The sequence below is a fragment of the Colius striatus genome, chromosome 5 (assembly GCF_028858725.1).
Source record: "Colius striatus isolate bColStr4 chromosome 5, bColStr4.1.hap1, whole genome shotgun sequence".
Lineage (NCBI taxonomy): Eukaryota > Metazoa > Chordata > Aves > Coliiformes > Coliidae > Colius > Colius striatus.
The window spans coordinates 5,869,681-5,883,334 of NC_084763.1; the positions used below are offsets into that span (position 1 = coordinate 5,869,681).

At 38.2% G+C, this 13,654-nt stretch overlaps 1 protein-coding gene across 1 annotated transcript in view; it reads left to right on the forward strand.

Annotated features, from left to right (window-relative positions):
* Positions 1-13,654, forward strand: part of ULK4 (unc-51 like kinase 4) — a 211,081-nt gene that overhangs the window by 143,029 nt on the left and 54,398 nt on the right. The window contains exons 33-34 of the mRNA XM_061996793.1: positions 3,004-3,170; positions 4,954-5,052. Coding sequence (XP_061852777.1) covers positions 3,004-3,170; positions 4,954-5,052 — 266 coding nt within the window. The remainder of the gene's footprint in view (positions 1-3,003; positions 3,171-4,953; positions 5,053-13,654) is intronic.

Here is a 13,654-nt window from a genome sequence, read left to right on the forward strand (position 1 = left end):
GTCAATAATTACTGCATAAGAAGGTATGTTTGTTAAATGTCACACAGAATTACATTGTCTGAAGTTTTTAAAGGTAAATATTGTTCTAGGTGCTATTGGAAATTGAGAGGAAAGTGATTCTCAAATCAGTTGTAAAATTTGGGGGAAAAACGTCAAGATAGCCTCTAAAACTTAGAGAGCCACGTGCAATTTTTATTTTATGGCTTACTGAGTTATGAATATTATTTACTTGTTGTAGAATTGCATCCTCTTTTTTTCAGACTATCCAGTCTGAGATTCCATATTTGGAATGCTGGGACATGTTGGTCTTGCTTTTTGAGTAAACTTCTTACAGTGCCAGTGGGCAAGTCTGTTAAACTTCTTTTGAGTTTTGTCGTGGCCACTGTAAATGATACCAACTTCCTAACTTTCTCTTCTGAGGACAGAGAATGTGTATTTTGTCTTGTGGTGTTGGTAAGGAGTATATTTACACATCTACAGTTGTGGCCTCAGATTTTCATTTTGTTGTGACACAGAAGAGTATTTTAAAGAGCATGTCTGGAACTTTATTTACTTGACCAATAGGTCAGTCTGGTTTATTATTTTAATCTGTGGAACCCAATGTTTCTGTATGAGTCATCTAGCACGTGAGGGAACATTTTGCACCAGGGCTTCAATTTAGATGTCTTTATTAAAAAATTCTGATGTGTTAAATTTTCCAAAGGTATTTTAGGTCCAGGAAAAGGTGGAGGCTTTTTCCCCAAAATGTCCCAATTTAACATGCATATCTTTGTGCAGGTAACTCTGTGTAGGCATATATCTGCTTATATAAAACCCACTATTTCTAATTCTTAGTTAACTAAGTAAGTATGAGTATTCTGGTGTATTTTGGGTGTTTGGAACCTAATACGAACATCCTTAGGATGTAAATACTTCAAGAGAATAAGATCTGGATTATTATATTATGTTTCAGTGGGTGGGAAGAAGGTTTAGCACTTGGTTCACCTCTCCATTCACCAAACAGCAGCAGTGGGGCAATTGTGAGACTCAGGTTGAAACAGTCAAGGGAATAAAAAGTCATTACCTTCAAACTTGAAAGATGGATTTTTTCAAATCTATGTCCTGGATCCTGCTGTGTTGTTCACTGCTAGTTGTTCCTTCCTTAGTGCTTTAAAGGCAGAGAGGACTGCTGCCTAAAGAATTCTTGATGATGACCTGTACAGTGCCTTCACTTGAAAATGGTCTTCTCAGTGTTGATCTCCACGTCACTATCTTAAGGGTTATATGTAATCCATCTAGAAATAGTAAGGTGATTCATTCATTTTGATGTGGCTGTGGGTTTTGTGGTCATATACCGGGAGAAACGAGTGTACTTGAACATATCCCTGTGGGTAGTTTTGCAGACAACACTTTGATAGGGACCAGCTCTTACTGGACTGTTTTCTTAGGTTTATTCTAATTTAGCCTGGTGAAGAAAAAGGCATAGAATAACCACAACCTTTGTGTTGGGTAGACACATAGTTATCTCTGGGTTTTATTTCTTCTCGATGGGTATTGGTGATATCACTTGAATGTATCTCTGCATGCTGTCTCATTTTTGTATGAAGAGTTCAGAACTGCAGCAGAAACTGTAGTTTTAAAAAGGAGCAGGAAATTAAATGTGTGAGATTAGACTGATTATAATTTTGAGAGTTTGGTTTATGCAGACAAAACCACAGGAAATTCAAAGCTTAGCCTGAGCTACAGTCCATCAGTCAAACTTGTGAAAGGCTAGTAATCATAAAAACAAAAGGTGTGAGATAAGAGTGCAAGTCTTGATGATCCTAACCTGTAATAGTGTTCTAAATTAATGTTTTTGTATTTAATTTCCTGAGGAAAATATTAAGGACGATGAATAGTGGGGAGGAAAATATTTCATGGAAGTTCAGCTCGGACATCTTTCAAAGCCAAAGTCACTCAACATCCCACAGATTTGCATTACTCTTAAAAGCTGAATGGTGTCATTCCATATTGTATGCTACACTGTCTCATTTTAATCTTGTACTGATGTTTGTAAAAATATATGCAATTGCTTCGTAAAGGAGAAATACTAAAACCAGTCTGTTTTACTTCAGTGAAATCAATAGCATGCTTCAGTCATTTTTGATAGCCGTGGGGACTAGAAGCTAATATACTCATATACTGCCATGTTACTCCATATGTGCATCCAAGTCCCAGTATGGCTAATTGCCAGTTTAAAAGAAGACAGTTGACAAATATAATTATGTCTTTAATGAGGAACAAAGTGTCTTTCATTCTCTATGAAACTCTGAAAGAAAAAGATTAAGTTCAAATACAATGAACTCAGGCACTTTGAATTTGGAAGTAAGAAAGATTCTGAGTTGCATCTGTGTTGCCTTGAAATGTGTTATAATTTTTCTGATATGTCAATTGATTTCTGGGTTAAGCAAGCTGCAGCAGCTGATGTTATTAAATTCCAAATGAGCTTTAAAAAAAGCTTCACAACAAGAATGTATTTTCAGGAAACATTTTACTACATTGGTCAAATGAAGCATAGTAGAGTTTTTGGTGAAACATTCAGGATTTAATACATAATGTGCTTCTGAATGTGTTTTATGTAAAGCATAACATTGAGATGGAAAACTTCAGGCTCTGATCTTGATGTGTCATTTTGTAACAGCCTGGAGAAATGGCATAATTCTTGTGTCCAGAACTGATGTTAGGGAGACTCGTGTGCCAGCATCCTACAGAACAGTTCAGGATTCAAGGTTATGTCTTTATTTAATGAGTGTTACATAGTTTTCCATGTGGTTAGGAAATCTGATTGTTATCAGTTTAACTCACTGAGCTGCTCCAAACAATAGGAGAGGAGGTAATTACAATAATGGAGCAAAAGAGGAAATGTAATAAATATTCATAATGTATGTGAAATTTGGTTTTATCCTAATGTATTATTTTTAACAACTGCCTTCCACATTGTTCTTTTTCTGATAGTCTATTTTTTTTGTCTCAATTTCTGTGTAGGACTGGCTCATCATATCTGTAATCTCCTAATAGAAACTGTGACACTGTACTTGGAGGCAGATGATAAAAGCAGCACCAAGACAGCAAATGCTCTGCTTCTGTCCTTGCTTGACATTTTACACTGCATGCTGATGTATACAGCAAACATTGTGCGTCAGACTTTACAGGTATGGGATTTATTTCCTGTGTTCATCAGCATCTTCAACAGTTTTTTTAGTTAACTTCCTGTTACCCTAATAATGAACCTCCTCCTATGCTGATTTTATTGAATTTTTAGTGTGGTGGAAAGAGAAAAGTGTGTAGTTTTCAACTTGACATCACTATTTAATGTCACTGCCTGGCTAGTATACCTACACTAGCCTCAGTGTGTGCTGGAAACAGATCATAGTTGACTGTTTTGTTTTATACTCCATAAGTATCTTAATTCAGTATTTGCTCAATGATAGTTCAAAGCATTTTTGCTGACAATTGTATCCAACTTCATTCAAGATCATGCTCTCTGAGGTCCAAATAATTGTGTTTTAATGGAAATGTTATGAATGTTCAGGTTAATTTACATCTTTGTTTTGGGGCTGTTTAATCATCTGTTCCACAGGTGATCCACAGTAGCTGAAAGTAACCTGCAGTCTGAGTTTGAGAAGTGGACTCTGGTGACCTCATGTAGGTTTAAGGATGGTGTAGTACATTATATACATGTATAAAGTATAATTCCTTTAGTGAATTGTTCATTCTCTTTCCAAAGATGCTAAATATATATCATTTAAAGAAAGTACTCAACTCTGATGGGAGGATGGATTTTACTCCTTACCTGAGCCCTAACCACGAAAAGCTGCTGTAGTTGTTACTGAAGTGAAGGTTGCTTACTTCCCTTTCTTGATTAATATACATACTTCATTTCTTTTCTCTCTTCTGCACTAGTTCTTTTTGTCTTTCTTGGACTTTAGTGTTCCAGGTCATTGTGGTGAGTCAGCTCTTCACATCTTCTATTTTAAAATTCCTTCCAGAAGAAAGGCATTACTCTTATTAACAGTGGAGCTTCAGCAGTAGTGTTTTCTGTCTCAGGGGACACGCTCCCGTGTTCACTGAATCAAACCAAAATCCTTAGGTATTAAACTTGGATGGTGGTTTTAGGATTGAGCTTTAAATGGAACACAGTACAAAATGGGTTTTAAGTGTATTTTTTAGATGAAATGTGTACGTTTTCCTCTAGCAGCTTGACTGAATAGGGTCGTGGTCCAAAGCTGGTGCAATATCTTGAGGTTAAATGAAAAAATCTCACAAGCAGGCCTTTCTGGTGTCCTGAGGCAGGGATGGGTCACAAATAGCACTGTCTAGGGTGATAGTGTGCTTTGATAAGAGATGACAATGTTTAGAATTCCAAGTGGTGACAGATCACATATTTTGGTTGCTTGGAGATGTTGTTATTCCTAATTAAAAAGTAAATTCTTACAATGTAATACAAATATTTTCAGATTGCAAATTGAGTAAGAAGGGAAAAAATGGACATTACTGCTAACTCCTAACTTTTCAGCCACCTTGATTTTCTTGTTTTGAGTTGCACTTAAAATTTTCATGATAAAGGGGGAAAAAACTAATTGTACTTTTTTGTACTATAGATGTGTCACGTTGAAAGAGAATACAAACACATGAAATATTTATGGCTGCAGAGGTATCTTCTGCATATAAAGTTTATAGCATTTTGATGAAGTAATGTCATGTAGGTCAGTATATTCAGCCTATGCAGAATGGGGATGACAGCATGAGTCCCTTTTGCTTTGAGCTTATTGTTGCAGACACAGGGAGCATAACTGCCCAATGGGAGCCCAGATATACTTAACTAGAAACGAGTGCATGTCTCCTTCAAACTTCCACCACCTAACGGACCTAATTTGTTTCTCACAATAGAACAGTCACCAAAGGTTGCTTTTTACTTTTTCTCATCTTGTTAAGGCACAGAAATCTGGCACAGGAGGGGACACACAGGCTGCTGAAGACCTTCTGCTTATCAATAAGCCCCTGATGGACCTAATTAGCCCGCTTATTCAACTGGTGAGAATTTGCTTGTTTGTAAGTTGCCGAAGTTGGAATTATTCAACTGAATTCAACATCTTAGAGCTCTGTTTGCTAGTTCTTCATTGTTTATAAGCTCCCACCTAGTACAAAGAAAGGACTTTTAACAGTTTTAAAGAAGCTATTTAACAAGAAATAATTTAACAAGAAAATATAGGCTGCAGTGACTTGTAGCAGTGTTAAAAGTCTGTCCCAGGCATTGAAGTGGGATAAGGGACAAACTGCTGATTCTCTCACTTTGGACACATATGTATAGCCAAACTTTAGCCCTTCAGAACGGACTAGTGGTCACTGCATAGGGCAAGGATGGTATTCAAAATGTAAAACTTAATACTGTTACCATTAGAAAAGTCATTTTTTTTCTCAAGGGTTTAGTTTTATTTTAACGTGATCCTGAGGGATTTACAAGTGGGAATGGTCCCTGGTGATCTGTGAATGTCTTTGAAGTCTGTCTGTTTAAAGTTGGTCTCCAGGGTTTAGCAGATGTCACAGCACTGCACTGAAATCTCCACAGAGTGGTATGTTGTGGTCCTGATGCTACCCATCAGCTCAGCCTCCATCAGACTGTGCCAAAGAATTTTATTGACTCTGTGTATAATAGCTTGTAGTAGAGAAAAGCTTCTTGAGCTGATCAGGGTTTTTGGAGGCTGCCTTAACCTTTTATCCAACACAAAGCCTTTAAAATGGTATATGAGAATTTCCCTGTGGCATATGCTATCTTTCCAGGTTATTTAACTTAGAGGCATTTCAGATTTACTCTGTTCTCTTCCAGACCATCCCCTGTTTTTTTCATTTAAATATAAGTTTTCAGATGTTTTCTGATATGAGTATCTGTAGCTCCTTTACTATCTTTAGCATTGTCTGTCAGCTTCTATTTTGGGGAATAGCTTGATTATATTTTTAAATCATTTTTTGACGTGGTACTTGTTGCTAAATTCTCCTTTGATGGATTTATTTTCATAGAATCATAGAATGGTAGGGGTTGAAGGGACCTTTAGAGATCATCTAGTCCAACCCCCCTGCAGAAGCAGGGTCACCTAGATCAGGTCACATAGGAACGTGTCCAGGTGGGTCTTGAAGACCTCCAAGGAAGGAGCCTCCACAACCCCTCTGGGCAGCCTGTGCCAGGGCTCCCTCACTGAAACACTGAAATAGGTTTTTCTTATGTTTAAGTGGAACTTTTTGTGTTCCAGCTTCATCCCATCACCCCTTGTCCTGTTGCTGGCTACTATAGAAAAAAGGGATGTCCCAACCTCCTGACACCCACCCTTTAGATATTTATCAATGTTAATGAGATCTCCCCTCAGTCTCATCTTCTCCAGATCAAACAGCCCCAGTTCCCGCAGCCTTTCCTCATAAGGAAGATGTTCCAGTCTCCTGATCATCTTGGTGGCCCTGCACTGGCCTCTCTCCAGCACTTCCCTGTCCCTCTTGAGCTGAGGAGCCCAGAAGTGGACACAGGACTCCAGATGAGGCCTCATCAGGGCAGAGTAGAGGGGGAGCAGAACCTCCCTTGACCTGCTGTCCACACTCTTCTTGATGCATCCCAGGCTGCCATTGGCTTCTTGGCCACGAGGGCACATTGCTGGCTCATATTTAGTTTATTACCAACCAGGACTCCCAGGTCTCTCTCTGCAGAGCTGCTCTCCAGCAGTTCGAACCCCAGCCTGTCCTGGTGCATGGGGTTGTTCCTTCCCAGCTGCAGGACTCTGCACTTGTCCTTGTTGAACCTCATGAGGTTCCTCTCTGCCCAACTCTCCAGTCAGTCGAGATCCCGCTGAATGGCAGCACAGCCTCTGGGGAATCAGCCAGTGCTCCCAGTTTGGTGCCATCAGGGAACTTGCTGAGGGTACACTCTGTCCCCTCATCCAGGTTGTTGATGCAAACATTGAACAAGACTGGCCATAGAACCCATCCTCGTGGAGCTCCACTGGCCACAGGCCTCCAACTCGATTCTGTGCCATTGATCACCACTCTCTGGGCTCTGTCAGATACTGACAAAATCTTTTTGGAAATGTTCAGTGGATGCCTAAAACAAAGTAACTGAATTTCTACTATAAAATATTTAATCTTTAGACATTCTTTTCATTTATTTTCTATTAATTTTTTTGTCACTATATATGATAAACAGTAAGACATGAAGAGATGCAAATGTTCCTTTTAAAGTGAAACTAATCATAAATTTAAATGCCATTAACTGTCTTAAAGCACAGAAAATTAGAGGCCAAGCTCTACTCAGCCTGTACCACCTGGAAATCTTTTATAAGTTTTTAATTAAAGGATAGGATAATTGTATAGTTAGCATGTACTGATTAGATTCTGACTTGCCCTTGTGTTTCAGAAGCAGGGCTGCAAATTACCACTAAGTTTTGCTTTGTTCTGTATTTCTGCAAATTCTGGTATGTTTAAAAAGCTTGTTTAAAATCTGCTAATTTTAATAGAGGGATAAAGAGTCAAGGCCATTGGTGCTGCTTCTTTTGTCTGATCGATTTTGGTTTTGAATATTGTTAAATATTGTGTTAAAGACTTTCTAAAAGTGAGGTATTTTCTCTTGTGATATGTATGTGTTTTTCTTTACATGTGCTTGATTGGATATATGGAAGTTATTTTGGACAGGTTTGTTAAATTTTATATCCTTTGCCCATGGCTCTGTTGAACATTTCCTATTAAGATTCGAAGAATTTGAAAATCTGAATAATAACTTTAACATTTAGTATCAACTTGTTTAAGGTATTTCATGCTCTACACTCTTTTAAAAGGACTAGATCCTTTGAGTAGTGGATCTCTCAAGATATGTATGCCCCATGCCCCTCAAAAACACTCACACCTACTAAAGTTTAACTTCTGTGAAGCTGCTACCAGTAGTTCCCTGTATTAGTTTTGCTGTGGGACTTCATGGAATGATTTGGGTTGGAAGAGACTTCAAGATCATCTAATTCCACCCTTTTTCCCTGGGCAGGGACATCTTCCACTAGTCCAGGTTGCTCAAAGCCTGGTCTTAAGCACTGCCAGGGATGGGGCATCTATAGCCTCTCTGGGCCACCAGTGCCAGTGTCTCACCACCCTCACAGGGAAGAACTTCTTGCTTACATCTTATCTAAATCTACTTGCTTTCAGTTCAGAACTCTTGCCGCTTGTCCTGTCGTTACATGCCCTTGTAGAAAGTCTCTCTCAGGCTACTATAAGGTCTCTCTGGAGATTTCTTTTATCCAGGCTTAACAAGCCCAATTCTGTCAGCCTGTCTTCAGAGGAGAGGTGTTGCAGCCCCCTGGTCATCTTTGTAGCCCTTGCTGTGTCAGGTCCATGCCCTTCCTGTATGCTGGGGGCCCCTGTGATGGATGCAGTACCCCACATGTGAGGTCTCACAAGAGCAGAGAGGGGGCAGAATCACCTCCCTCAACCTGCTGGCCATTCTTTTGATGTAGCCAGGACACAGCTGGATTTCTGGGCTGCAAGCACACAGTGGCACATCAAGTTGAACTTTTCATCAACCAACATCCCCAAATCCTTCTCCTCAGACCTGCTCTCAATCCGTTCTCCACCCAGCTTGTGTTTGTGCTTGGGACTGCACCAACCCATGTGCAGGACCTTGTGCTTGGCCTTGTAGAACTTCATGAGGTTCACACAGGCCCACCTTTCATCCCTTCCCTCCAGCATATCAACCACACCACATAGCAGCTTGTGATCAGCAAATTTGCTGAGGGTGTGCTTGATTCCCTTGTCCATGTCACTGAGAATGACATAACCTTTTATTACTGTTTTGTGGCATTCAGTTCTTTGTGAACTTCATTTTCTGTAGGTAATGGAGGTCTTGAATTCTGAATTAACCATAACTTTAACATATTGAGTTAAAGCTATTTTCTCTGGTTTGCTATTTCTAACTATTTTACCAGATTTATCGTTTCTTATGTCACTTTGAATAATTGCTTTCCCTCACTGATTTGTAATCCCTCAAGTAGATGATTGTTCCATGCCCCATTGACTCGTCTGTTTATTTATTTCCTTCGAGTTCTACGTGTTCATCTCTCTTAATAATCCTGAAAAAATCAATACAACTTAAACTTGAAAATGTCAAAAACTTAGGATCAATTTGTCCCTTTTGTAATTGTGATTTAGTCCATCACGTAGTCCCAAGCAAAGTAAGTGTAGGAAGCATAGATGGCATGTAAATGAAACTTCAGAGTTTTTAGGAATGCAAAAGAAGAAATAATTACAAATTCTGTCACACAGAAAGCACTGCAAATATGGAGAGTTCAGTATTTAATCCCAGGTCAGTGTGTCCTTCATTAATCAATAAAAGGGAAATAATTTGATCATTTATTCTGCTGCTTGGTGACTTTGAGTTTAAAAGTTAATTACACTTAGCTTTTTTTGTGTAATGTTTCTCTGCTTCACCATAAGTGTACTTTGATTATTACATTGAAATTTCCAGCAGTTATGGAAGATGCAAGACACCTCCTAATTTTTGATGTACCATTATACTGGGAAAAGGAATAAAATATTTGCTTACTTTTGAAATCACTTCAGGGTAAGTTTTCAGAAACTTTCAGAAACCTAGCCAGTATCTATAAAAATTAGTTTCATTTCTCTAGATCCTAGACTTACATACTAGGTGGAGATCTTCCAGTCTTTTCTGCAGCCTACCAGACTGCTGAGAGAAATCCTGATGGTAGACTTCTTCATTGCTAGTATTACTACTGAAATTTACCATTGATTACTCTGCTGTGCACATTACTATTGAAAGACCAGCTAATCATGTGCATAGACAAATACGAAGCCTCAGTGCACATGGATGAACAGGGTTATCTCTTCTAGGTCCTTTCCGTCTCTACGTTGCACTGGCTGTGCCCTGACTTCAGTTTCAGAGCGTGTGAAGGTATTTGCCAATGAATAGTGAAAATGACTGCAGAAGAATGATAACCCTGTGGACTGTAGGATTTTATTACTTTTATTACTTCATAGAATATTTTTGTTTCACATTGCTTAGGAACACAAGCAGTTCTGTGGTCAGAGTGGAAGGACGTACATTTATTTCCTGTATTGTAAAACGTATTGCTGTTATTGTATTGGAAGTGGTACCTGTTCTATTTGAAGAATTATCATTTATGGAGCTACCTTAAAAACAAAACCAGAAAAAAAAAAAGCCCAAACAAAAACACAACAGAGGAAATAAGAACATATTGTCACAAACTTGGAATTTCAGAATGGGGATTTAATTTCTTAGCAATTAGGTTACATTAAAATTAACAGAAAATGTACTGTTTTAAAAACTATTTTCCCTTAGGTAGGAGATGCCAATTTCACCATAAGCCAAAAGATGTATTTTTTTTATTTAAACCTGTGCATATTTACTTTATGGGATAGCACAGTAAAGTGAGCAGATTTAGTAACCATGTTTTGCTTTTACATTTTATTTAATGTTTGCAAAATCGTCTTCCCTATAGTTCCCAATGGTGCTTCCTTTATAGCACATTCTGTAATCACATTACTGATCTAATGAACATCTATCTCTTATTGTAATAAACTCTCTTTGTGTATAACCTCGTTAATGCACTGAAATAGTGTACCCTCCGGGTAATCCAGGCAGTTTCATTGTAGCTCTAAAATTAGATGCTGTAACAACTCCAACTGTGTGAAAACTGCCACTTCAGCTCAAATGATCACACATTTCTTGCACTGGTTTGCAATTCATGAACACACCACACCTCAGTTCAAGATGAAGGCATTTTTGACAACAGACTGCAGAAATACAGATGTGTAATAACAAGAAACTTGCTGCACTTCACTACTTCAACCTTCAAATACACAGAGCAGGCTCCACATAAAAGGAAGAGAATTTTTTGTTATGACCCTCTATGGCCATGTTATAACTTCCTGTACAAATTAAGTAAATGGTAATGCAACATCTTCACTGCACAAAAATCATGAGGAAGATAAGTGGAAAATAAAACTACAATTCCAATTTAGAGAATGGCAAAAAATATGACTTCAGCTGTTCAGAAATTTATTTTAAGATGCTGGATTTTCTTCAAGCAATACACTAGCCCAGAACATTAACAGCTGCAAGGAGGAGGAGTACTAATGTCTCTACTTTACTGAAGGACTGAATCCATAATCTCCTGTAAGACCGATAAAGCAAAAAGAAACAAAGGGCCACTGGAGTTTTTTCATGTAATTATGAAATATTAAGGCACAGATATTTTCTTAGACTTAGAACTTTTTCATGGGTTTCTCCTCCACTGAAAGAACAAAAACTTAAGTAGCTGCTGTCGTGAAAATCTATAAAGGTATTTCAAAGCCTTGAAATCTACTTGTTCAGATCAAATGGAATTGTTTTGATTAGAAAAATAATTAGAACACTGTTCCAGCTGATTAAGACATGAACTATCCAGCTATATTCATTGTCTAGCAACATGATTCTAGCTTTGCTCTTCTTATTAGACATGAGATACTATTGCAAGCTGAATTTTCATTCCTTGGCTTTCCATATTTACAGGTATTTGCTTTTATTACAGTCATTGCTTTTGTTCATACCAATAATTTTCTTCAGATCTCCTACTCCTTATAACCAATACTAACACTGACTGACAGCCAGTGTTAAATTTCAGGTTACCAACTTACAACTTTTGACATCTAAATCACTTCTTGTCAGTAGTGGAACAGCAAAATGGTGAGAGTTATAGAGAAAACTGCTGATGCAGACATACTTAAATAGGGACATTGCTGAGAGTTCCTCTTCCACCTTAATTATTGATGAGTTAGACTGTAGGCCAACGATTCTCATACCCTCCAGAGTAAAGATGGTATTTCCTATTCCCAACATGTTCTCCTGTTCTTCCAAGACCTATACTGTTGTTGTTTTACCCTGAAATGTTCCCGGATGACAGCAACTTGCTCCTAAAATTCCAGATATTGTGAAGCTCAGATGGACTCTGGTGAAGCAGAGGAGCACAAGAGCCTGAAGTACAAGAGATGAAGGAATTAATTGGTATTTGTGATTGAATAGGATAATGTCATGGCTGACAAGTACTGTGAACGTTAAGAGTGTTTCCTGTGGCTGCGTTTGGAGGATGGTCACTGAAAGCTTGATATCCTATGAAGAATGAGCCTATCTGATGCCAAGATGGCATAGAGATGGAGAGTTTTGAGGTCTTCATTTCTGTTGTTGAGGGGCAAAGAAAAGCAGCAACAGTGCTGATAAATTGGGCATACCAGAGCCATTGGCCAAAGCCCAGCTCCTCCTCACCTAGGGGAAAATGTTCCACTGTCTTGCAAACTGGGGACTCCTGCTGGAGACTTCCTACCCTGACAATAATGCTAACAGGCTTAACTTGCTCATTTGCTTTCTTGAATGTGCCCTCCTTGTGTCAGGAAGAACTGCAAAGGAGATGCTGCTTTATGTATTTCTTCATGCAAAGTTGTTGTAGGGCCAGTCCTCTGCAGAGACTGACACCTGTCCATTCCTCTGATATTTTGTGAATATCTCAAAAGAAGACCTTGGGAACAGTCTCACTTCCAAGTCTGACTGTTGTGATTACTGATTACACCTGAGATTCATGCTTATAGAGCCCAGGGAACTGGCCTTCACTGCAACACAAGGGCAGGACATACCTGTCCAAATGTTCACTGATTGTTTTAATTTGTGGTTTTGGTTAGCCAACAATCAACATGTGAAAATTAAAGATAGTTCTTTCACTATGATTCACATCAGGAAATGATTAGTCTACCTGTCTACACTCATCTTGTATCAAACTGCAAGTCAGAATGCTGCTTTTAAAAGGGGTGAGAGGGATACATTAAAATAGCTTGATTTTTCCTTACTTTGTCTAATTACACTTTATTTTTCAGTGAAGAAAACACAGATTGGCTTAAAACCTCAGTGAGATCAGGGGATTTTTGATCTCTTGATAAGGACTGATGATATTAAATGGAGCTATAAAGCTTGTTCATATTTGTAGCTTGTTCTTTTTAGCTTTGCCATTTCTGTTGATGATGTTATTAGATAATTCTGGATGTTGGAAGGGAAACAATCAAATAGGTAGCATTTAGGATGGAATGAAGGAAAACCATACAGCAAAACTGTGGAAGAAATAGCTGCTGTGGTCCTGTCACTTGCATAGCATTAGGTCAAATAGAATGTGATATGTCTTGGGGCTATGTATTCAGAGCTTACATCTCAGTTCAGTCTGTTTTAAACAGCCTGCTCTATGAAGCTAATGGAAAACAGGGTTGTATTTGCATGTAGATCCCTGGGGAATAGTTACTGGGATGTTCGAGGAGTATATGTATGATGATCACAGATTATTTTCAAGTAACTGTATGGGTTTTCCTTACCACAAAAAAAACTTGGGAAGTTGACACTGCAAATTAAATAAGTAATCATTATAGAGACATTAAATATAACATTATGGTATAAATGGTTAGAGATGTTAAATAAATGGTTTCTTTTTTATTGGTAGTAAGGATAGTCTGTTAACTGCACTTTAATCTAGCTTCTATGTATTTAAATAGTACTTTTGGAATTAAAAAACTGAGTAGGAGTGATGAAAGCAATTTTATGCTTCTATACCTCAGTGGTCAA